This window comes from Hippopotamus amphibius, chromosome 10, assembly GCF_030028045.1.
Source record: "Hippopotamus amphibius kiboko isolate mHipAmp2 chromosome 10, mHipAmp2.hap2, whole genome shotgun sequence".
In the NCBI taxonomy this organism is placed as follows: domain Eukaryota; kingdom Metazoa; phylum Chordata; class Mammalia; order Artiodactyla; family Hippopotamidae; genus Hippopotamus; species Hippopotamus amphibius.
In genome coordinates this window covers 30,767,505-30,794,752 of record NC_080195.1, presented here as the reverse complement: position 1 = coordinate 30,794,752, position 27,248 = coordinate 30,767,505, and the positions used below count along the sequence as shown (strand labels likewise).

Genomic DNA, 27,248 nt, shown 5'->3' with positions numbered 1-27,248 from the left:
TGATTTTTTAATTGTGGTATGCATTGGTTCCCTTGTCTCTTCCTTTTGTGTATATTGTAGATATTTTTGTTATGGTTAATTTTGCAATTACTAAAAAATCACAATTTTATAATTTTAAACCAATGAAGTGATAACACTTCACTTCAGTTACATACACAGACTCTATTCCTTTATAGTTCTATCCTTCTGTTAATGTTATTGCATAGATACTAGTTTCTGGAAGATTCTTCCATTTAAATTCTATACAGGAATTAAGATGATATAGGTTCGTATATATTTCCATGTATTGACCTTCATTAGAGCATTTTATAATTTTCTTTTGGCTTCATTTTGCAATCTAGCATCCTTGTTTTTAACCCTGAAGACCACCCTTTCTCATCTCTTATAGATCAGGTCAATTGGTAATAAACCCCACAGCTTTCCTGGAAAAGACTTGATGTCTTCATTATTTTTCTGAAGGACAGTTTTTCTGGATACAGTATTCTTGATTGACAGATTCTTTCTTTCACCACTTTGAATGTATTTTCCCCAGCACCTCTGGCCTGTAATGTTTCAGCTAAGAAATCAGATGAAAACCTCTAGACCTCTTTCATAACTGACAAGTCACTGTCTCTTGTTGATAGCAGGATTTATCCCTTTGTCTTTGACTTATAATGGTTTCATTACAATACTTTGCTGTGTAGGTCTCTTTGGATTTTCCTAGTTAGGCTTAATTGAGCTTCTTGAATCTGCATGTCCTCAGGTTTCTAAAGTTTGTGGCAATGATTTCCTCAAAGAAGCCCTCTGTCCTTTTCCTTCTCTCTCCTCTTTCTCAGACACCCATCATGCATATATTGCTCATTTGTTAGAGTCCAGAAGCTCTTCTCTTTTTCTTCATTTTGTTTCTGTTTTTGATTTTTGCTCCTGTGAAAAGAATGATTTCAAATGCCCTGTCTTCATTTCTAATTTTTTCTTCTGCTGATCAAGTTTACCTCTGAAGACCTCCAGTAAATTTTTAAGTTTATTGATTGTACTTTACCACAGAATTCCTTTTTATACTATTTTATATCTCCTTATAGATATTTTTTTCAAGCTCTTTATTGGAAAATAATTGCTTTACCTTATAGACATTTAAGTCTGTAGTTTTCTCAGATATTTAAGGCTGGATAATCATGTAAAAATCAATTCATTTAATTGCTGTTATCAATAAGCTAAAATGGAAAATATATGACCATATAAGTATAGATAGAAACTACATTTGACCATTCCAACAGAATTTATGCTTTAACTCACCAGAGTAGCAACAGAAGTGACTTCCTTAATCTCAGAAAGTACATCTACCAAAAAAAAAAAAAAAATACAACTTACATCAAACCCAATGTTTAGAATTGCAATGCTTCCAATCAAGGTGAAGGGGAAACTGAGACGAAGCGAGAGAGTAGCACAGACATATATATACTACCAACTGTAAAATAGATAGTCAGTGGGAAGTTGTTGTATAACAAAGGGAGTCTAATTCGAGGATGGAAGATGCCTTAGAGGACTGGGGTGGGGAGGGTGGGGGGGACTCAAGGGGGGGGGAGTCAAGGAAGGGAGGGAATATGGGGATATGTGTATAAAAACAGATGATTGAACTTGGTGTACCCCAAAAAGTAATAAATAAGAAAAAATTAAAAAAATTAAAAAAAAAAGATTCGGAGCAAGGCAAGAATGTAACTTACCATTCTTTTTTTCTTTTTTCTTTGTAACTTACCATTCTTATTCAGTTTTGTACTCACATGCAAAACTGGGATACCAAATACAGTGAGGATGTGGAGCCACAGGAACTCTCATTCATGTTTATGGAAATACAGCATGGTACAGCCACTGTGATAGACAGTTCGGCAATTTATTATAAAATTCAGCATTGCCTTACCATATGATCCTGCAGTTGTGCACTATACCATTTACAAAACTTAGTTGCAAACTTATATCCACAGAAACCTCGGATATAATTATGTATAGCAACTTTATTTACAATTGCCAAAAATTGAAAGAACACAAAATGTCCTTTTACAGGTGAAAGGATAAAGAAACTGGAGTCAATCCATAAAAAGGAATATTATTCAGTATTTTAAAAGTTAGCCATCAAGCACTTAAAAGACATGGAGGAATTTTAAATGCATAGTGGTTAGTGAAAGGAGCCAATTAGAAAAGGCTATACACTGTATGATTCCAACTCTATGACATTCTGCAAAAGGCAAAACTATGGAGAGAGTTAAAAAGATCATTGATTATGAACCAGGGCTTTTTTTGTGTTGCTTACAGCACTACTTCTCAAGTTTTAATTTTTTAATACAAGTATTGTGCCTTTAGAAAAAAAGTGTTTGATTTTCTCACCTAAAACTATTTTTGACATCAAAACTGATTGTCAGTTAAACCCTTACGAATCTGGGTATTTTTAAAAGTGTTAAAATTAAAAGTTATATAGTATACTGAAACAATGATTAATCTTCTCAGGATATTTTTCTAAGTTCATTACAATGAAATCAGTAACATGTCATGAAAACATATGATATTAAACTTATTTGGTTATATGTCAATGCCATTTGGATTGAAAGTATTATTACTCAAAAAGAATAATAAAATTTAACTTTTTAAAATGTTCTTAAGAAAATAATGATCTTCAGTATACTCGTTTGTTAAATTAGTATCTGCATTTAGATGATGCATCCACAAAAAAGACCAAGGGTCGAAAAAAATAACGTAAGCAACCATTCTGTTTTTTATTTCTGTTTAGCATCCAAAAATGATAACTTTAGAGGCATTTTCAGTTGTTATGGCACAGTTGATTGGAATTAACCTGGGATTAACCTACAGCGATGACGTCTACAATTGTTACTGTCCCGGAACGACATGCATAATGCATCCGGAAGCAATGTAAGATGTTATTTTAATCAAACCTTTGTCTTCTTTCGGGAACTGTTTCTTGCATTTCTTGGTGAATAATTTCTCTCAGTTTAATCTGAATGAGAATATTTTTATTCAATACATATGAGTTATTTTAAAGCTTATTAAAGGGAATGAGTGTTTGGTATTGTAGAAAATATGCTGCATAGTGCTATATTTAGCATATTGAGTCGTTGATCATGACTTTCTGTGGAGTACTAGAATCTTGAGGTGAAATTCATTCTTTCCATCATAAATTTAAAATATGTACTGTGTCACAAGTATTATGTTAGTTTGTCGTATAAATGATTAACAAGGTAGAAAGTGCTATATATCTTATCTTAGTCCATGAGGGACAGAAAATTCAAAAGTTGACACAAGAATAAACAAGATTTAAACAGCTTATCGTAAGTGCCAAGAGGGAAATAAATAGGGAATACATGGGGAGGAGAAACTTTCTGATAAAGTGGTCTAGAATGTTTTCTATAAGGCAAAACTTATGTTGGGACCTGAAAGAGAGGAAATGAATCTGTCTTGTGAAGAACTTGTTAAAAACTTATCAGGGAAAGCAAGTGAAGTGTTACTTGGATAGCAAGAAATTTTAAGAGCTCAAATGACTGGAAAAAGGAGCTTGGGGAAAGGAAAACACACACACACAAAAGAAATGGCTGAAACTACAAGGAAGACTATTAAAGGCATAGGAAAAAAAAAAAAAGTATAATACCATGCGGCAAGGAACCCTGAGTCAGAGAAGAAGTCCCAGAGGTCAGAGGCATGTAGGAAAGAGCCTAAACAAGCAATCATGATGCAGAAATTGGGATTCTATGATAAATGTGACAAAACATTTTCATTGATTTACTTGGTATGGATAATAAAATGTATTTTGTAACATGAATGCTATATATCAGAGAGAACAGCAATATATTGACATTGTGACTTAATTAAGTCCTATAGACGCTAGGCTCTCTGCCTGGGCAGGGGAGGGCTCTTTTTTCATTTTGTTGAAGCATCGGAGTAAGGAACCTGAAGCTGAGATCCAAGGACACAACACAAGCTTTCTTCAGTGGGCAAAGAATGGAGAGGAGGGAACTAAGTCCACAGATCAGCTTCTCACCCGCGTGGTGTGAAGGATTTACTTTAAAGGAGCAAAGACAAAGGTGGGAAGAGTGAGGCTAAGGATGGGGAGGCATATGCATTTGTCTCCAGTGAAGGTTCAGGGCTTTATTTTGAGGGAGTGGGCTGCCCCCCTTTATTAATCCTTTTTGTTCTTTGATGTCCATTCATGGGCAGTGGTAGGTGTGTCATTTAACACACTAAAATAGTAAATTCAGCTTATAATGAGACTCAGGGTCTGTTGAAGTTCAGATTCCTCACCATCTTGGTGCCAGCTGGTTCCCCTGGCTTTTTGTTTGTTTGTTTGTAGCTTCCTTTCTTATTTCTGGGCCCTTTACCTTACAGATTTATGTTAACTCCTGCTAAGTGTGTGGGTTGGCAGGTGGTAAGTAAAGTCCTAGAGCAGCTTTGGCAACAGTGTTTGGTCAATGGTGATTCTCACGTCCACCTACAGCAGTTTGGTGAGATGGAGAGAAAAAGAGATGCCAGAATTATTTATAGGGGTTCTGGTTCAAGATGGTGAGTTAGGAGGACCCTGAACTTCTGTCCTCCCTCTGACAAACTAACTCTATGGCTACTTATGGAACAATTTCCTCAGCAAAACTAAACAAAACAAATGATTGCTTAAGACTCCTACACATAGGGCAAATGAGAAGAAACCCACATAGAAGAGAGCAGGCAAGGGTAAGAACCAACCTCACATAACTCCTACCCCAGCAAGGTGACCCACAATCAGCAGGGAATGCAAACCTAGAGATTCTCTCTGCGGGATGAAGGATTTGAACCCTTATTGGACACCTTAACCAGTAAGACCTGCCACTGAGAGAGGAATCCCCAAAGGTCCAGCTGTGAAAAACAATTGCAGTTCCATAGGTGAGACACACAAGGCTACAGTGAACAGAGAAAGAGATCTTAAAGTGTGTGGACTGACTTGCCACAGGGACCAATGCAGAGGCAGCCTGTTGAGAGGCACCCCATCTTTAAAGGCTGCTAACTCAAGGTCTGCTTTCCCATCACCCTGATCCTACGTGCTGAGTGAGTTCCTGCTTTTTAGCATAATGACAGGTCTTGTCATACCCTTCCCAACTCAAAGCCACTGAAAATGAAATAAGGATGATGCTTCGGTAATCAGAAAGGTTTGGGAGAGAAACAGAATCTAGGATAGGCTTGAATGAGAAGGGTCATCTCATACATGACCACTCCTTCAAGACTGGGAGAGGTGACAGTTTTATCTAATGCATAGAGTTAGATAAACAAGAGAGAATTAAGCTCAATGCAGAAATAAAGGAATATATTCCAAGCAAAAGAATAAGATAAAACTGGAGAAAAAAGACCATAAGCCAAAGGATGTAAGTGATATACTGAAAAAGAATTCAAAATAATGGTCCAAAAGATGCTCACCAAGATCAGGAGAGGAATGGATGAACAATGTGAGAAGATAAAGACATGGGAAACTTGAGAAAATACTGAATAGAAGTCAGAGAGCTGAAGAATAGAAAAATTGAACTGAAAATACAGTGGAGTGTTTCAATAGCAAACTAAAAGGAGCAGTAGAAAGGATCAGTGAACTCAACAATAGGGTAGTCCATCTCACCCAACCAGAGCAGCAAAAGGAAAAATGAAGGAACAGAAGTGAAGGTAAGGGAATTATGGGACAACATCATGTGCACCAACATTCACATTATAGGGGCCCCAGAAGAAGAGAGAGAAAGTGGAAGGAAACTTCTTTGAAGAAATAAGGGCTGAAATGTTCCCGAACAGGGTGAAGGAAACAGACATCCAGATTTAGGGAGCCCAGAACTCTAAAGCTGATGAACTTAATGAGACCCTCAGCAAGAAACACTATAATTAAAACATCAAACATGAAAGACAGGGAGAGTCTTACAAGCAGCTAGTGAAGAACAACTTGTTACATACAGGGGACCTCCCGTAAGAACATGAGCAGCTTTTTCAGCAGCCACATTACAGTCCAGTAGTTGGTGGTGTGGTAGATTCAAGATGCTGAAAGAAAAAAAGAATACCCAACAAAGTTGTCATTCAGAGTTGAAGGAGAGAGAAGAGTTTTACAGACAAGCAAAATCTAAAGGAGTTTATCACCAGTAGTCCAGCCTTAGAAGAAAGAGTAAAGGGAGTTCTTTAATCTAATTAGTAAAAGGAAAACATATGAAGTGTAAGTCTCAAAGGTAAAGGTAAATATATACAGAATAATTGAGTATGTAAATTAGGCAATTAAACATAAAGATGGTAAGATTAAAAGTCAAAAGTAGTGAAAATAACAACTACAATAATGTGATAAGGTATATACAACCTAAAAAGATGTAAAATGTGGCATCAAAAACATAAAACGTGTTGGCGAGAGTAAATATATTCTGTCGAGCTTTAGAATGCATTCAAATCTCAGTTATCTACTTAAAATAGTCTGTTTAAGATATATGTTGTTCATATATCTTAATATATCATATATATGTTGTTCATGGTAGCCACAAAGCAAAAAAGAAAAGAAAGCAAAGAACAAACCAAAACCAAGACAAAAAAGTGGATGCACAAAAGATAAAAAGAAAGGAAGCTTAGCATATGACTGAAGTGAACCAACAAGTAATGCAGGAAGAGAGCAAGAGAAGAGGTAAGCCACAGAGGAACTACCAAACAGTCAGAAAAGAAGAAACAAATGGCAATAAGTCCATACCTATCAATAATTACTTTTAAAGCAAATGGATCAAATTTGCCAATCAAATGACAGAATGGATGGTGGATGAAAAGTGAGACCTATCTCTATCCTGCCTGCAAGTAAATCCCTTTGAATGTAAGGACACATGGACTAAAAGTGAGGGGATGGAAAAAAGTATTCCACATAAATGGAAACCCAAAGAAAGCTGGAGTAGCTATACTTATATCAGACTAAATAGACTATAAAACAAATACTATAGTAAGAGACAAAGAAGGGTATTACTCATCGATATAGGGGATAATTCAATAAGGAAACATAACATTTGTAAATATATATGTATTCAACATAGGATCACCTAAACACAGAGAGCAAATATTAACAGAAATAATAGGAGAAATAGACAGTGATACAATAATTGTAGGAAACTTTAAGTATCTATGTATTTCATTGGATAGATCACCCAAGCAGAAAGTCAACAGGGAAACATTGGCTTCAATTGAAACCTTAGGCCAGTTAGATTGACAGATATTTACAGAACACTCCACCCAAAAGAAATAGATCTCACATTCTTCTCAAGTGTATGTGGACCGTTCTCCTGGGTAGATCATATGTTAGGGCACAAAATAAGTCTCAACAAATTGAAGAAGTTGGAAACCATATCAAGCATCTTTTCCAAACCCAATGGCATAAACCTAGATAATCAATTAATAGAAGAAAATGGAAAATTCACAAATATGTAGAGACAAAACAAGATGCTATTGAACAACCATGTGCCAACAAAGAAATCAAAGAGAAATTGAAAGGTACCTTGAGAGCAACCAAAATGGAAATACAACATACCAAAACTTACAGAATGCAGACAAAGCCATTCTAAGTAGGAAGTTCATGGTGATAACTGCTATCTCAATAAAAAGTAAAAAAAAAAAAAAAAATGAGATAAACAACCAAATGTTATACCTCCAGGAACTAGAAAAAGAGGAATAAATGAAGTGACATTAGTAGATGAAAGGAAATAACAACAATCAGAGTGGAAATAAATGAAATAGAGACTAAAAAGATAGTAGAAAAACATCAATTACACCAAGAGATAGTTCTTTGAAAAAATAAAATTGACAAACAGTTAGCTTGACTCTCAGAAAAAGAAAAAGAAAGAAAGGAAGAAAGGCCGCAAGAGAGAGGACTCAAGTTTTAAAAGTTAGAAACTAAAGAGAATACGTTACAACTAATACCACAAAAAAAAAAAAAAGGGTCATAAGAGACTATTGCAAACAAATATACATGAACAATTTGGGCAACCTAAGAGAAATGCATCTTTTCCTAGGAACATAGAACCTTCTAAGACTGAATCATAACAAAATACAAAATCTGAATAGACTGATTACTACTAAGTAGATTGAATCAGGAATCAAAAACCTTCCAACAGCCAAAAGTCCAGGACCACTGGCTTCCCTGTTGAGTTATACCAAATAGTCAAAGAAGAATCTATACACATCCTTCTCAAACTCTTCCAAAAAATAGAAGAGGAGGGAACATTTTCAATCAACATTTTATGAGGCCAGCACTGTCTTGATACCAAAACAGGCAAGGATAGCATGGAAAGAGAAATATTATTATGGTCCAGTATTCCCAATGAAGTTGGTTGCAGAAATCCTCAGCAAAATATTAGCAAATCAAATTCAACAGCACATTAAAAGGATTATACACCATGATAAAGTGGGATTTATTCCAAGGATGCAAGAGTGAATCAACATCTGTAACTCAATCAATATGATACCCCCGCATTTACAAAAAGGATAAAAATAATATGTTCATCTCAATAGATTTAGAAACAGCATTTGAAGAAGTTCAACATCCATTTATGATAAATGCTCTCAACAAAGTAGGTATAGAGGAACGTACTTCAGCATAATTTGGTTATGTATGACAAACCACAGTTAACAACCTACTCAACCGTGTAGGGACTTGCCTGGCGTTCCAGTGGTTAAGACCCCTCTTCAACTGAAAGGGGCATGGGTTCCATCCCTGGTCGGGGAACTAGGATCCCGCAAGCCGCAGGGCTTGGCCAAAAATTAAAAGAACACAAAACAAAACAAAACAAAACAAAATAAAAACAGTGTAAAATTGTTGATTTCCCTCTAATATCTGGAATCCAGACAAGGCTGCTCACTCTTGCCACTTTTATTCAAAACAGTATTAAGAGTCCTAGACAGAGCAATTAGGCGGGAGAAAAAGATAAAAGTCATCTAAATCAGAAAGCAAGAGTAAAACTGTCACTATTTGCAGGTGACATGATTTTGCACATAGAAAACCCTAAGGACTCCACCAAAAACTGTTAGAAGTAATAAACAAATTCAGCAAAATTACAGGATACAAAATTAAAATATAAAATCTTGTGTTTGTGTACACTAATAACAACCTATCAGGAGGAGAAATTAACAATCCCATTTGCAATAGCATCAAAAAGAATAAACTATGTAGGAATAAATGTAAAAGCCAAGAAGGTGAAAGATTTGTACTGAGCAATAGAAGACATTGATGAAAGAAATGAAAGGATACACAAGTAAATGGAAAGCTATTTCATGCCCCTGGATTGGAAGAATTAATATTGTTAAAATGTCTATATTATCCAAATCAATGTACAGATTCAATATAATCCCTATTAAGATTCCAATGACAATTTCACACGTATAAAATCAATAATCCTAACATGTGAACGGACCCTGAACAGCTACAGCAACCTTGAGAAAGAAGAACAAAGTTCAAGACATCATGTGGCTGATTCCAGGGCTAAGACGGACAAAACACAGACGAGCCTGGAACACTTGTGTCAGAGTATAAGGAGGTGTTCAAAGAGTTCTGGAGATTTGTCACAGGGACACAGAGCAGTTTGACAGTGGTTCCCAATAGGCAAATGTGGGACAATGTGAAAGTCATATGTAATGTTAGTAATTGATTATAACCCATTGAATGTAATAGGAAAATGGTTCCACAGTCATATAAATGCATGAATGAATGGATTGAAAATGTGATTCGAAGTGAGATATTTACATAAAACTTCTCTCCAAATAATTATGAAGTGATAAGGAAGGAAAGAAATGTTAGAGTGAAGACTGGCAGACACACCTTAATCAACTGATCAAAGTGACTTTTATCAGAAATGTAACAAGTTGAAATCCTGTGCTGTCTTAGGATGCAGTGAGGCAGATGGAGACAGCAGGGCTTCTGTGATGCGTAACCTCTGTCTAGCTATGGGGAAACAGTTCATAAACCTAAATTGAGGGACATTTTACCAAAAAATCAGCCTGTAATTATAAAACTTCAAAGTCACGAAATTCAACAGAAAACAGTCAGCTAAACATAAGACATGAGAACTAAATGCAGTGGTCGATTCTGAACTGGATCCTTTTGCTAAAAAGTGCCAATACTGTGATGAAGGGGAAATTTGACTGTGATGTGAGGGTTAGATGTTAGCAGTGTATCATTAATTTCTGATATTGAAGGTCTGTTTCAAGAGAATTCATTTCTATACAAGAGTTACACATTGGAATATTTAGAATGACCAGGGTATATTGGCAACTTAACTGTTTCAGGAAACAAAATTTGTTTTTCGTACTTTTGTATCATTTCTCTAAGTATGAGATTGTTACAAGTTTAAACAAAAACCCATGAAACAGTGCACTTAGAAATATAGAAATATCAAAATAAAAATAATCTAGGGTTTATAGATTTTATATATTCAGTGTTGAGGTATTTATTTAATTAATTTTGTTACCAAATTACCAGTCATTCTGACTTTTAATCAACACAATCAACCGTTGTTTATTCCTTCAGTTTTCCATATTATTCCTAGTGTTTCATTTTCTTAATAATAATTAGTACTTCTTATAATAATGATTATAGTTATGACGGTGTTGTCAATAATAATGAAAGTAATAAATAGTAAGACATAGAGCTTTTTGTGTGCCAAGCACAGTTTTGTTTTAATATATTCTAAGTCATGTAACCTTAACATCCTCTAGTTATTAGATGTCTGTTATATTGAATTATAATAGAAATGAACTGATTTTTTTATTAATAATTGTATTAACATTGAGGCACTCTCCACTTCTTGGCTCTTCTCTAAGTGGTGTGGTACAGAATTCATAGCTTGTTATCAAAGAGTGTTACTTTGATACTGATTTTATTCCATTATCTGAGGAATATAATTTAATTTTAGACGTTCCCGTGGTGTAAAGTTTTTTAGCAGTTGCAGCATGGATCAATTTAAACGTACAGCTTCACAGCCTGAATTTGAATGTCTTCAGAATCGAACCAAAGTTTCAAAAGTGGTTCCACAAGGAAGATCTTCAACGTGTGGCAATGGAGTTTTGGAACCACCAGAGCAATGTGATTGTGGTGTGGCAGAGGTTAGTGAGAAACATTTATAGCTTATCTAAAGATTTGTTTTTGTGTTCATCATATAGTCTTATAAATATAAATGTGATATAAATGGGAGAACTTTTTTTAATGTTGCACCATTTTATCAAATAGATAAGATGGGGAGATATAGGGCATGTAATTAAATTAAAAATTATAAATTTTAAGTGAATAACTCAAATCTTCTGTAATGTTTTACTAATTTTATTTGCCTGAACTCTCAGCACTTGAGAAATAATATTGATACCTCCAACTATACAGTTGGATTTGCCTAATTCTCCATATCATTTACTCAACTCATGTTTTATATATTTTGAAGCTCTTTTATAGTGTAAACTTATTTACAATTGTTGTATCTTCCTAGAAATTTAATATTTTACCTTCAAATACTGAATCTCTTTATTTCTAATGTTGATTTCTGTTTTAATGTCTATTTGGTCTGAAATATATCTGTATATCTGTATATATACTTTTTGTCTGTGTCTCTGCACACACTAGCTTCCTTCAGTTAGTATTTCCCTGATATTTCTCTATTCTCATTTAGTTTTTCTTTACTATTAAGTTCAGTATTTACCTCAGGTTTTAATTTTTCTTCAACCTATCTTTGATTTATAAGATTATCTCCTTAAATATTATTGATTAATTTTTTGCATATTTTTAAATTAACTAAAGTCCATCGTGTATTCAGATTTCCTTTGTTTTTACCTAATGGCCTTTTTCTGTCCCAGGATCTTTTCCAGGATACCTCATTACATTTAGTTGTCTTATGCTCCTCTAGATTGCATGCTTTTTATTTTTAAGTTGTCTCAAAATTTTTATATTTTCTATATTCATTTTCCCACATTTGTTCTTAATTGAATTTTTGTTTATTCTTTTGATCTGTTTATTTTGTTTTCCTTTCTTCCACTATTTCTTTTTTTTATTTACTTTTAAAATAAATTTATATATTTATTTATTTATTGGCTGCGTTGAGTCTTCGTTGCTGCACACCGGCTTTCTCTAGTTGTGGTGAACAGAGGCTACTCTGTTGCAGTGCACGGGCTTCTCATCGTGGTGGCTTCTCTTGTTGCGGAGCATGGGCTCTAGGTGCACAGGCTTCAGTAGTTGTGGCACATAGACTCAGTAGTTGTGGCTGACAGGCTCCAGAGCGCAGGCTCAGTAGTTGCGGCACACGGGCTTAGTTGCTGCGCAGCATGTTGAATCTTCCTGGACCAGGACTTGAACCCGTGTCCCCTGCATTAGCAGGCAGATTGCTAACCACTGCACAATCGGGGAAGTCCCCACTATTTCTTTTAGTGATTTAGTGTATATGTACTGTTTATTTTCCTTTAGTGATTATCATTGTACTTTTACCATAGATGTTTAAGGTTTAACCCTATCTGGGCCACCTTCTCCCCAGATCACAGTGTTTACAACACAATTAACATTCTTATAAAAGTCTTGCAAAATATTTCATTTCTTTACATTAGAAAGTACTATGAAGACTTTATTCAGGAAACAGTTGCTTTATTTTACCTACCATTCCTTTTTATCAGTGTTTTCACATGTCAAAGTTTCCTTCAGAAATAATTTCCCTTTTAATTATAATTTTCTTTAAAATGTATTTTTTACAGTTCTCTGTATAGTAAACTCTGCCCGCTTTTGTTTAGCAATAAATATTTATACCATCCCATTATTTCGCTGTGATATATAATACACAAGAAATATAGGAAATATGGATGATTTGTATAATGGGCAGATACTTAACAAGCTCCTGAATACTTTGCACTAAGGTCAAAGCAGTCCTTACCTCTGCCAAAGAAGCTCTTCATGTGTCCACTCTCAGTAATATGCTTCCTTTTTCCAACCATCATTTAGGATGTAAAGATGTCATTTCAGTACTTTCTTGTCATCATAGTTTTAGTCTTACCTCCTATTTTCCCATACTTACACAGTATAGTTTGGGTCACTGTATTCTGCTATGATATAATTGGCAGTCATATGATTTATGTCATTTTGTAACTTGGGTCTTTCACCCAATATTGTACTTGGAACATCCATCACCTTTTGAATGTAGCTATATTCCAATTGTTTTCATTGTTTTCAGTATTGATTTCATGAGAATTTGAGTTTATGCATTTTTTGTCAATGAAAATTGAAGTTTATTTCAATTTTTTGATGAAGACGCGTTTATTTATGAATTTCTTGCACATGTTTCCTGCTGCACGTGTGCCTGCATATCACTTGGGTGTATGTGTACCAACAAGTGAATGTGCTATGTCATGGGATATACATGTATATATAATTTGAATTGAGGATGTCATACTTACTTTGGGCTTTCGTATGGTTGAATGGTCTTTTCATATCTTTTACACATTTTTCTGTCATTTCATCCACATGCACTTGTATGAATTACCAGGAATCTTTCACCAATATGCTAGAAGGCTAGGATGTATGCTGATTTTTCAGTAAACTAACTTTTCTCAGCATAAGTCTTATAGAGAGGACCCTCAATGACCTAGTAGTTTAGGTAAAGGAGTAGGTAGGCTGTTTCTGTTTCTTGCGTGTGGACAGCTTCCTGTTGGTGGAATTAACCAATGTCAGAGGCCAATCTGTTCATAGTAGAACTTCCCTGGGGTTTTCCCACCCACTTGGATTGGATCATTTCATGGAAATATCTGGATCATTTTATGGAAATGTTGGAATCATACCTTTTCACTGAACCATGGGATAAAATTCATTAGTTCCAAATTCCAGGAGCCAGTGAACATCAAAGGAAATTTAAGGCCATTGGATGAAATCAGCCAGGTAAGTAGTCAAAGATGCCTGCGGTTGCAGGAGGTCCTAATCAGACACAGTGCCCAATGGCCAGGCTTTTTTTCTCTTTTATCCTGGACTGCTTTCAGTGATTCTTGTGGCTGAGCTCTACCTACCTTGTTGAAACTTAACTGCTTGTTGTGTAAGTCAGCATAGATACATTATTTGGATTGTAGAGTCTGTCTTTAGTCATATATGCTTAAATGGCATGCAATGAAAAGCAGTGTTCTCAGTTGCAGGCAATTATAAAAGTGTTATGATTTTGACAGAATATCTACGCATTCTATAATATTTCACATTTTACAAGAATTGGTATAATCCTGAGGTGACACATCATTGTTGAAAGGACAGTAAAGCTGTGCTCTAAGCCTTGTCTACTGAAATTGAAATGAACTTGGTCAACTTCGCAGAATGGAATTTTATGCTGGTAGTGAAGAAAACCAGCAGTACCTAGTACTGTATGCTAAAGGCCAGTAGTGGAAAAAAATTAATTATTGTTGATCTGTTAATCACTCTAGGAATAATGGTTTCCACTTCTGTTTAAACCTCAGTGCTATAATGCGCGGCTCTAATTACCTATGACTTCCTCTAGCCAGACAATACTTTTTTTCCCCCCTCATTTGCAACATTTTACACCTTGAAACTGGCTTTAGGAGTGTAGGCAGTTCTTAATTTACCACCAACACACATCACATCTGAGAACTGAGAACAAATTTATCAAATGATAGACTAACAAAAGAACAAATATATATCAAAACTGTAAAAACAAACTAATAGGCAGGTTAGTTCATTGTTGAATAAGCTCAGACACACACATGTGCAGAACATTTTAGTGGCTACAAAGTTCCTCATAGCTGCTTGTGCCTGATGTGGACCCCAGGAAGTCCACGGCTGTCCCAGCTAATTGCACAGTACTGAGCGTTCTTGCCTTTCAAGGTGGTACCACTCTCTGACTAGATGTGTAAATATCATTCACTGAGGTTTGCTTGACTAGTATAATTCATGTCCACTGTGCAGAGAAACTGCTGTGTCATATCTGGAAAGGTGTCTATTGCAGTCACTGTCAAACAATACCCTCGAGGGGAGATTAGGGGCCAATATGCTGTATTTGTGAGGACTGACCATGTCCATTGCCCTGGGCTACGTACCGTGGATTTCCCTTTGTCACTTGACTGTAGCTGGTAGAAAAGACACATTTGCCTGTCTTCCTTGGTCCCAAGTGCTGGAAACACCAGATCTGGTTTTGGAGTCCAGTCTTAGATTACAAGTGGATCGCAAGGGTCTCAGAACACATAGATGTGTTATACATTGTGTCCAGTATCTGAACTTGCAAGCTGATTTTGCTCTTTTGGATCTAGTGAGATACTAAAAAAGATTTTACTGTAATTTTCACTACCACACACTAGTGCCTTCAGTCTGTAACTGTGCATCACATTTGGAATTGGCGTAAGTATGGGAAAATAGGAGGTAAAACTAAAACTATGATGACAAGAAAGTACTGAAATGACATCTTTACATCCTAAATGATGGTTGGAAAAAGGAGGCATATTACTGAGAGTGGACACATAAAGAACTTCTTTGGCAGAGGTAAGGACTGCTTTGACCTTAGTGCAAAGTATTCAGGAGCTTGTTAAGTATCTGCCCATTATACAAATCATCCATATTTCCTATATGGCCACTGCCATATTTAGCTTACTATAAGCCACCTTTTCCTGGCCAGGCAGGGCTGTTATAAGATGACAGATTTCCTTGAGTACCCCTGCATATGCTGTCCCCTTGATCAAGACAGTGATCTTCTGACCAGCTCCCTTTCCCCACCTCTCCTTGCTACTGTATTTCGTGCTGCTTCACAATAATGACCTAGATAGGCCAGGATCGCTATGTGGCTTCCAGTCATATACTCATCCCTACTACCACTGTCTTAATCGGAGCATTTTCCCATTGAGAACGTGCCTTAAAATCAAGAGAACTGTTACATAAAGAGAGAGTACCTATTCCCATCATATATTCAGCAATGGTATTTATGACTGTTTGGGTATGTGCTAGCCCAAAAGAACCCACAGAAATGTATATGATTTGAGAGCATTTCCAAATCCAATAAGAACATTCTTTCAACCCCTGGGGACTTCCTGGTTACCATTACTTCTCCAACTCGTCTTGACTAGTATATACGGCTTCATTTCATGTGGATGAAACCCTTTATCCTTGTTCTGTTTTTTTGTTGCTGTTGTTGAAGGAGGTAAGGTCTGTGTACAGAGTAGGTACCAGATATTTTGGGTCAATGCCAATCCAAATGGTATCATGTCAGACAAGATAGTCTGCCAGTAGTAAATACAAGGTGTCCAGGAATAATTCCTGCTCACAGCCTGAATCTTAAAGTACCATGGCTATTCTGTAGTCCACTCGTGAGAGACAATTTCCTCATCAGATTCTCTCTGGCCTAATATCCATGTCTACATGGACATATGACTCAGACTTGAACCATTGATTTTTCTGTCCCTTGGCCTGCAGGCAATTTTGTTTAGCTTTTGCCAAGGCGTCCATTCTGGGTAGTTTATTCCCCAGTTCCTGAATAGTTTTTCAGAGAGTATTGGGTTACAAAAGTAGGTTCAGTTGTCTCTGATAGCATGGTTGTACTGTTTGGATGAAGTGATTAACCTGATTTGGGTCACTGTTTCATCATTTAAAATGCAAGATGGCGTCACAGTGGACCTAAAGGAAGAGGTAGCTTGCCCCACTGGATTTCAACGGTATATACTGGAAAATGAGAATTCACCTTGGATAGGCCACTGTTTTATTATAGCTGTGAAGACTCTTGAAACAAACAAAACAAACAAACAAAAAAACCTGGAAACAAGACATCAGGCCTAATATGGAGTCCCTTATGTTAAGCCCACATCACCAAACTGAGAGATTTACTGTAACTACAGTTTTGGCTCCTCCAGAAATGGAATCTTAAACCAGTCAATCAGGAATCACCTGGCCAGCACTGGTCAGGTGATCTTCCTGATAGACTCCTGCCATCCCATAAAGGAAAGTAACCTTGCGATAATCAACCCATATTTTTTGCCAGTATGACTTCCTTTTCTCTACTCCCTTCTGCCTATAAAAGTCTTTCATGTTGTATAGCTTCTTGGAGCTCCTTCCTAACTGTTAAATTGGATGCTGCCCAATTTGAATCAATTTTTGCTCAAGTAAACTCTTAAAAGTTTTAATATGCCTCAGATTATCTTTTAACAAGACCTACTGCAGTAGGTCCCAATAGGTCTTTACATTCTCTTTCTCCATGTCCTTGCCATTAGCCAGTGTGCTCACTGACCAGTGGTGCTTAGAGCACCGGGTTGGTTCTTAAGTAACTGAGTAACTTCTAAGCCTTCAAATCCAGCAAAACTTACATCCATCTGGAATATGCTAGTTGGCTAAGCCTTTATGACGTCATCAGGCTTTTGCCTAAGCATGTCTGTAATTTCTTTCTTTTCTTATGTACTGTAAGATGTCTCAGTAAATTTTCGAGTGGCCAAACTGGTCTTGATCACCAGGGATTTCTCTGTGTATCATTATGGCCACCAGCAGAAAGGGAAGTAGTTTTTATTTTCTTAACAGTATCAGTGAGTGAACAACAAGCAAGATAAACTTTCTTTAGTATTACAAGACCACCACCTCCCACTGACAGAACCCTTCAGGAGTCTCCACAACAGTGGTCAAAGACCATTTGCCCAATCTGTCATTTAAGACTTCAGTAACCAAGTCTTCTTCTGCATACCACACCTAGCCAGGTGATTCCCTAGGACCCATCTGCCTTTCTATCCACAAAAGCATTGGGACCTTCTCTTTCCTTGTCTGCACAGAGACTTATGATGTGTCTAGGTGGTCTTCATTATACTAATTTATATTTTCTTTCTGACTTGCTGAGTTTTTGAATTTGAGTGATGCTATACCTGATTAGATGTGGAAAAAATATAGAACTTTACAGGACCTTACCTGTAAGGTTTTCCCTTACCTCATCCAAGTCTATCCCGTAAATATCTGAACTTCTAATCTCTGTCACAACACATTAATTATACTATAAGATTTATAACAAAGTGTCAAAATGCTTTCCAAAATGGTTGTAATACTGTACATTTCATCCATCTCTCTATAACTGTGGCGGTTGTTCTGAATCCTTGTCACTTTTGTTATTGCCAGTCTTTTCTCATTTTAGTCGTTTCTGTTTGCGCTGGTATCTCATTGCAGTTTTAGTTTGTATTTCCGTGATGACTAATTATATTTCATGTGATTATTGGGCATTCGTATGTTTCCTTTTTAAAGTGTCTGTTCACATATTTTGCAAAGTTTAATGGGGTTGTCTTTTTATTATGTACTTACAGGAATTCTTAATATAAACTATATGCAACCTCTTTGCCAGGTTTTCTCCCAGTATGTGGCTTAGCTTTGTATTTCCTTAATGATGTCTTTCAAAGAGTCAAAGTTTTTAATTTGATGAAGTCCAGTTTATAATTTTTTTCTATTTATTTATTTATTTACTTATTGGCTGTGTTGGGTCTTCATTGCTGCACACGGGCTTTCTCCAGTTGTTGCAAGCGGGGTGGGGTTACTCTGCAGTGTGCGGGCTTGTCATTGCAGTGGCTTCTCTTGCTGCGGAGCACGGGCTCTAGGCATGCGAGCTCAATAGTTGTGGCTCACGGACTTGGTTGCACAGAGGCATGTGGGATCTTCCTGGAGCAGGGCTCAAACCCACGTCCCCTGCATTGGCAGGTGGATTCTTAACTACTGCGCCACCAGGGAAGTCCCTATAATTTTTTCCTTTGATGTGTTATGCTACTTGTATCCGATCTATCCTAAATTTGTGAAGCTCCCTTGTAAATGTTCTTCTAGAAGTCTACAAATTTTAGCTTTTATGTATATGTGTATGATCCATTTTGAGTAATTTGTGGCACTTTTTAAGTTAAGGATCAAGGTATATTTTTCTCCATATGGATGTCCAATTGTTCTAGACCCATTTGTTGAAGAGGCCATCTTTCCGCATTGAATTACCTTGATACATTTACCGCAAAACAGTTCATCACATACTTTGCGTTCCATTGATCTACATATCTATCCTTACACCCGTGCCAGCTTGCCTTAGCCTAATACACAAAATCAGGCAAAATGTATCTTCATGTTTGGTACTTCTTTCTCAAGATAGATTTGGCTCTTTTAAGTCTTTGCATTTCTATATAAAAATTTAAATCAACTTTTCTATTTCTACCCACCCCCCCCCCAAAAAAAGTTGAAATTTTTGAAAAAATCTAAAGATGAATTTATGGAGAATTGAATAGTTTTCTTAATTTGACTTTCAAGCCATGAACATGGTATATTGTTCCATTTATTTAGGTGTCTTTACTTAAATTTAACCGTAAGTAGTTCATGTTTTTGAATGTTTTTGTAAATTGCATACTTTTTTTAAAAAAATTCAATTTTCAGTGTTGTTTGCAAGCATATAGAAATAAAATTGAACCATGACATTTGTTGACTCCTCCTGTAGTCAACTTAACATTACTTTGAATGATTGGTGTATATTTTGGAAAATACCTGCAAAATGCCTAAATCAAAATTATCAAATAACCAATAAATATCTGAAAAGGGGGATGCTTATGGTGTTTAGTTCAGAAATAGAGAAACACTTCAATATTTTCCAACGTCATTAAATTAACAAAGAAAAATTACAAGATATTAAATATTGAAGAGACATTTGATAAAAGTTTGAACAACTAGGAGTAAAAGAATGTTCTTTGTTTTCTCAAATTTCTCAATAATAAACCACAGCTACCTATTTTATTACAAAGTTCTGGCTTCCAGTCCCATGATGGAATTCTATTTTTAAACTGCATGTCACAGAAAGTCAATTTCTAAGCCCTGTATTTAGTCTAGATTTCCATCATACATTGAGTATGGTCAAAATACGCTCTCCACTGTAGTCTCTCTCTTTGATTCTAGGTTTTAGAGAACTTACTTTTCACGTCATTGATTTTTGCTTTATTCTCCCCAATATTAATATTTAGTGTGTGTTTAAGCTTCCATCTTCACTAAATTCTCTGATAGTTTTCATTAAAGTATTTATATTGTGAAGCATAACATTCTTCTTAATAATGAAAAATGAAAATGAGAAAAGAAAGAATATCATCTGATTCCTGTAAATATTACAAAGTGGTATATAGTAATAGAATTTGGGATATACTTTAATAATATGCAGTTAGTGTAATTGAAGACATTGTATTTAATTTTATATAGGACATTATATGAGTATCCAGGTATAATAAAATATCAGGAATAAATTATTATTCTATAAACACAACTGATAATTTTGGGGGAAGATATATCATTATAGTTACTTTCACAACATACTACTCAAAATACAAGTATTTAATGTAAAGTAAAAATACATATATACACACATATATGTATGTATATAACACAAACATTTTACACACACACACTGAACCTCCACATATTTACTGGGGTTAGGGTAGAGGAAAGTTTTATACATAAACTCTTAGAACAAATCCCAAAGAAAGTTGGCAGTTCTCAGATTTCACAGTATCACAATAACAAAAAAATGAAAAAAAAAAACAACCTGCCCAAATAGAAATAAGTTGTCATGACAAATTGTAAAACACTATAAAATATATTAGCAGCGAGGGGTTAACATCATTAATATGAAAGTACTTACAAATGAAGGAAATAAATAGAAGAATACCTCGACAAAAAGTATGCATAAAAATATAAAAATAGATTGTGCAGATATACAAAATGTTCAGCACATGAATAACAAAATTAATAAAATTGAAACAGATATAAACATTTAATCATTTGTGCCTATCCACTTTATTCACGTAAAAATGTTACCTATCAGTCTTTCACATCACTCTTACACTGAATAGGTAACTATATAGAAAGAAGGAAATATGTGTATATTATAAAGAGCCTGTAATATTTTTTAAGCTCTTTATTGGAATATAATTGCTTTACGCTCTTGTACCAGCTTTTGAGGTACACCAAAGTGAATCAGCTGTATTTATACACATATCCCCATATCCCCTCCCTCCCGCGACTCCCCCCGACCCTCCCCATCCCGGCCCTCTAAGGCATCACCCATCATCGAGTTCATCTCCCTTTGTCTTACAGCGACTTCCCTTAATATTTTTTAATTCTGCTAACTTATAGAATCAATCTTTAATATACAGTATTAGAGCTAAAAAAATGACAAAAAATTTCTTTGAAATGTCATTTACAACATGCTGTTGTAATTTAGAAACCTCTATTTTGTCACGTCCATAAATGATTATATATTCATAGAATGAGCTCTTGAGGAGATTCGATAAGATGGATAAGTACTTATGATGTAATAAGTGAAAAAAATCTCAAAATTGACAGTTCATACATTTAGGAACACAAAGAAGATTGAAATAAATTGCATTATATGTTTAACAGTTCAAATTCTTGAGCATGGAATCATGAATAATTTCATTAACCATGTTTTTTTCTATATCAACATATAAGTTTAGATATATATAAGTGGTGTTCAAAAAAGATGCAGAAGTAAAAATTATGCTGTGATTTTAATTAACTTAAAGACATACTTTAGTATATTATGACAATAAATAAAATGATTTATTTGATTGAAAATTCCTTTTATTTAGCTTGATTACATTTGCTTTTAGCATTGCACTCATAAAAAATGCTGTGATGCTTCTAGCTGTACTCTGATTGGAGATGCAGAGTGTGGTAGTGGACCGTGCTGTGACAAAAGATCTTGCTTGGTAAGTTTTGAAAATATAGCCTTATTTTCTTTCATGAAATGTTTGTGTTCTTGTGGGTTCAATCTTTTAGCTTTTTTTTTAAGCACTTTATTTTTACTCATCTTTCGACTATATTGTTTTATGTGCTCGATTCATACACAGTTGATTTCAGAACTGAGAGGAGGTCGTTCGGTCTTTTTCAGCCTCTTTTTTAGCTCTGCCTCTCACTGTATTGTTTCAATCTCTACTCAAGACCCATCCTGTTATTGCATTTAATCACAATTCCAGATCATTTGGGTGCTACGAGTTCCTCTTGGTCGTGCCTGAATGTAGCTCTTAATGATCGAACAACTTCTGATAAAATGTTGAGTAAGCCACCCAACACACACATGACATGCAGTATTTGAATAAACAGAAAATAATAATAATAAAACGTAGCAGTAAAGGAACCCATTTAGAATAGTCAGCAATACCTCGCATATCTAATACTGAAGATTAGCTTTGGCAAGCCCTTGGAAGTGACTGACTGAGTCCTTGACGTCCCCTGGGAAGCTTTCTGTTCAATTTTCCTTCACAGACACGTCTGTTCGGAGACTGTGTGAGATCTCTGTTCATTTTAGCAGCTCACCTTTTCTTGTGTGTCATTTTCAGAAGTCTCTAACAAACATAAAAGCTGATTGTCAGATTTTTTTTTCTATCACTGAAATCTCTCCTAACATCATTTTACTTTGTTCTGTGTGTGTTCTTTTTCACTCAGTGGGCTAGTTTATAAAGTCTATGGTCATTTGTTCCAAGGCACATGAATGTAGAGGCCAGCCTAGGGTTTCCACTTCTTAGCAATAAACCTTGGTGCTCTTTCCTTCATAAGAGCTCTGATCTTAGTCTTCGTCTCCAAATCAGTGGGACTGAGCAGTAGGACTTTTCTAAACAGTCCACTGCCCTCTACCTACATATCAGAGGATAATTCTTTACAACAGAGGTAATTGCTACATTTGGTCCAGTGAAAATTCATAGTTTAAGTTGCTAGGGAGGGTTTCATGGTAACAGCCATGAACTCTGTAAAGAAGTTCCCAACTATAAGCTTATAACTCTAGCTGTCATCTCTCTCTCTCACGCTCTCTCTCTTTTAAACTTTCCAGACTGCATTTATTTGTCTGTAGAAGGTAGCCCTGGGCCAGCCTTTTCACTTTTCACACTTGAGGGAACCTGTGACTCAGTTCTACTTCTGGGAATATATCCACTGCCATAATCTGCCCAGGACCCTTCCTCTTCATCTTCAAGCATGCTTCAATGTATTGCATTAGTTCACATTAATTTACTATGCATTATAGCATAGAACTTAGCTTTTGCTGCCATTTAAAGGCTCACAGGTGTCTCTCTTACTAGTGGCCATAAGCTTTAAAGGATTTTTATTTTCTTCCCTGTCCACTTTCAGTTAGGCTAGTTTCCAGTGACTTTTGTCTGCAATTTAGTGATTTGATCCAGTTTTTTCTTATAAATTTTCATTTTAGATGGACACAAGTCCAAGTGCAAAGGTATGGAAGACCAGTAGTTTAACCGGCTGTTTTTCTGACGCATAACAGGGATTAACATGTTTTGGGCCAGTACTCAGACATTCCTGTGTGAAATTGAAGAAGCTGTGATCGGTGCTGCGTAACACAGTTATCATGGCTTCCGTTGTATCTTGATGGTGAACAGCCAAGCAAAGAATAACAAACAGACACGAAGCTTAAGTATTAATTAGACATGAGTCTAGCTTCACGCTCAGTCTTTGTGTAGAACAGGGGCACCAGGATTCTTATTCTATACGTCTGTTGGATATCCTTGCCTTTTTGTTGGCAGTTCTCAAACAAGCTTTTCTAGTATGCAGTACAGGCAGCTCATTGCAGTTCCTGGCTTTTCTAGTCCATAGTGTGTGATATTTCAGAAGAGCAGAGGGGTCCTCTCTTTCCCAACACCCATCCTCACGCCTGGTAGTGGCAGAAACCCTGACCCATCCCTACATTCTAAGTGAAATTTCCCAGCGCTGTGTCTAGGGAGAAGTGTTCTGATTACCATCCTGAGTCAGAAGCAGTTTCATGTGATTTATAAAGCCCACATGGTGGAGGTGGAGTTAGTCTTGAAAGGGAAGTTACTTGAAATGCAGAAAGGATAGAGATGTCCATGAAGAAACATTTTAGAAACATGGGAAAGACTGGCATCTGAGTTAGTTAAAATACTTCAGGAGTGCAACTAACTAGTCCCCAAAAATCAAAAAAACATGTACACGTAGTTTTATATCAGATATATTCTATTTACCTTGAAGGAGATATTCAGGATAACCATAGCATTTTAACTGTAAGAACTTTCCACTAAAGCCATTTTTTAAAATTTAAGTGCAAATCCCCTTATAAAAAAGTAATCCTTTTCAAGTGAACAATACAGTCGCATTCAGTGCATTCGCAATGTTGGAACACCACCACCTCCACCTGTTTCCGTAGCAGGTTCCTCACCCAAACAGGAGACCCAACCCATTACCCACTTGGTGTCTTTTTTTTTTTTTAAACTGAGTTAGACGGGAGCCGCACCTCGGCTCTTTGGCGGGGAGTCCTTCCCTGCTGCCTGTAACAAAACTCTGTGTGGTGCAAGCAAGACAGGTTTGTATTTAATGGCAGAAGAATGGGGAAGGGGGCCCATGCTTTAAAGGCGCCTTTTCCCTCATTACAAGCAGGAACAGAGCTTTTTATAGAAGAGGGTAACGGAGGTGATAGGGGACAGGTGTCTTTCGTCATCCTAATTCATGGAAAGAGGCGGCGATTTCCCAGAATGCAATTTAAACCTCTTTTCCGCCCTAGTGTAGCCCTTAAGTTCTGGGTTGAAAGTGGGTCAAACGATACAGCGCGGCAAGGCGGAGGTCTTCTATTACAATCAGATGGTGATGAGCTGCACAGGATCTTTGTCCCAATTTTAAAATCCAGTCAGCTTACACCAGTTTCTTGTGGTTAAGCCCTCGTTTTCCTGTCATGTAGACACGGCTAGACAGTTTGGTTTTCTGCAGGTTTGCTAGGGGGAGGTTTTTATTAGAAATGGAGGGGGTTGTGGCTGGGGGGTGGGGGCAGGGACTTCCTTGCCTCCCTTGCTTAAGACAGATGTACTTGATTTATGGACACAGTTTAGGCGCGGGTTAGGGATCCTCTGGTTGCTCCCCGGGGTGACACTTTCTCCCTTCCCCCTCAGTCCCTGGCAACCAGCAATCTGCATTCTGCCTCTACAGATTTCCCTACTCTGGACATTTCATATAAGTAGAACCATACAGTGTGTGACCTTTGCGTTTGGTTGTCTTCACTAAATACAGTGTTTTGGAGTTTCAATCACCTTGTAGCATAAATCAGTTTTCCATTCCTTTATGTGGCAGAACATGTCCCATTGTCCACACCACAGTTTGTTTATCCATCGATGGCCATTTGGATTCTTTCCAATCTGTTTCACCAGAACTCATAATTTAACGTCACTTACAAACGTAATAATAATGGGAGTGATAGATATAAATACAATCCTCCGATTTACATTTTTATATTTTGTTTTATTACTTTAAAAACAAATATTCGGTTTTCTTTGTCTCACAGATAACTGACCGAGGAGCAGTATGTAGGAAAAGCACGGATCTGTGTGATTTTACAGAATATTGCAATGGGATATCTGAGTTTTGTGTACCTGACGTGAAATCTGCTGATTTAGAACTGTGCAATAATAAGACTGCCTTTTGCTATCAAGGAGTGTGCCAAGATACAGATAAACAGTGTGCAGAGTTGTTTGGAAAATGTAATAGTTGTATCTTTTTCCTGAGATTTCTTTTTAAACTGTATTTTTTTCTTAAGTCAGTAATTCACCCTATAGCCATAATAATAATTATTGTTTAAATCTAAATTTGGAGATAAAATTGCAAATCAAAGCAACTTTGACCTATGTCAAGAAGTAAAATATGTCTAGTATACAAGACAAAAAGAATAGGATATTAGTCAAGTTTCAGGGGATTGGTGGAAATTGATTAGACTTCAAATTATAGATAAGTGAGCAAATGACTGTTCTACTTCTTAATAATTTCTGCACGATAATAACAGTTTTCTATTCTCAACTAGGTAGTTTTTAGTAAGCATTTCTCCTTCATAGATAGCCAGTAGATGGCACCAAAAATTTATAGTAGATGAAACTGCCTGGGCTTTGTTGTCTAGATGTCTCTATATAAATTTCCCGCGCTTTTAGTTTTCAATGTTTTTTTTTTAAGATGAGTAATTGGAACTTTATTTATATTTTCAGTTTCGAAGGGGGCTTCTGCTTTATGTTCACAAGAAGTGAATATGCATACAGATGACTTTGGAAACTGTCTTGGTCGTTTTTGTAGTTTTAGGTGTGTATTTAGAAAAATATACAATTTCCCAATGCCGTGTATGTGTCTGTGTGTGTACTGCAAAGAATCACTTAATACAAATAAAAGATGAATGTAGTATATAAAGATAAATTTATATCTTACACTTCATAAGATGGTGTATGTTCTGAACAGCACTGTGAAGTATCTTCATGTTTTGAACTGTTACTTAAGTAATATATTGTGTCACTAAGTGACATATGGGTAATTTTTTCTGTCATATTACAGGCACATCTATTGTGGGAAGTTAGTTTGTGTCTGGACACGTGCAGAAATAGTGCCATTTAAAAATTTTGATACTCAGTATACCTTCCTTGAAGGCACTGTGTGTCTATCTGCTCGTCTAAGAAATTCGACAGCAGTAAACATGCAAACAGATTATACCTATACAGCGAATGGCACTATGTGTGGTCCAAATCAGGTAAATTACAATTCTTCTTGATTCTATATATGCTATGTGAGTGTCTTAGTGTCTGTGTAAGATTGTGTTTGCGTGTGTGTGTGTGTGTGTGTGTGTGTGTATGAGAGAGAGAGAGGGCAAGAGGGCACTTAAAATTTTTCATGTGTAATTGTTACCAATTTTGATTACTACATCATGATCTTAAACCTTAAACGTCAAAATTTCTATTGATCAGAGGAACACTTGCTTTACTTTTTGTCATTTTTCGTTATGAATTTTGCCATAGATATTCAAAGTCGTTCTCTCACACTTGAGTACCTTCCTTAACCTCTTTGTTAGGCCAGGATCTGGTCTGCAATAATTTGTGTAAAAAAAGGAAGAAAAAAGAATCAAGTAATACACCCCAAAAGTAGGTCAGAACAACCTGAATAATAAGAATAACAGAGAACTAATTTGATTGCAATGAAAGTAAAACATTTACTTGCTCATTACCCTAATTCCCTAATTCCTTTTCAAAAAAGCATAGTATACTCGTTAAAAATTTGCCCTTTCTCAAGACAGAAGAATAAAACAGAGTTTAAGCTTTGTTTTTCTATTTCTTGACATTTGAAGAAACATAATAGAGGATTTTAAACTACAAGGGTAAGTCAAAAGTTATCTGAACTCCGGTCATTTTAAAACTTCTATTGGCTGCACTGTCTTATTAGCGCTTTCTGTTCAAGGCTACTGTCTCCCCAGTCACTGCTGTGCAGGTGTGAACGCTTT

General features: G+C 36.1%; 1 protein-coding gene across 1 annotated transcript in view; it reads left to right on the top strand.

The window, feature by feature from the left end:
* Positions 1 to 27,248, top strand: part of LOC130830308 (A disintegrin and metallopeptidase domain 3-like) — a 102,270-nt gene that overhangs the window by 50,702 nt on the left and 24,320 nt on the right. Inside the window, exons 11-16 of the mRNA XM_057697477.1 lie at positions 2,759 to 2,898; positions 10,905 to 11,094; positions 21,601 to 21,699; positions 25,284 to 25,479; positions 25,975 to 26,065; positions 26,312 to 26,504. Of these exons, the coding sequence (XP_057553460.1) occupies positions 2,759 to 2,898; positions 10,905 to 11,094; positions 21,601 to 21,699; positions 25,284 to 25,479; positions 25,975 to 26,065; positions 26,312 to 26,504 (909 nt within the window). The remainder of the gene's footprint in view (positions 1 to 2,758; positions 2,899 to 10,904; positions 11,095 to 21,600; positions 21,700 to 25,283; positions 25,480 to 25,974; positions 26,066 to 26,311; positions 26,505 to 27,248) is intronic.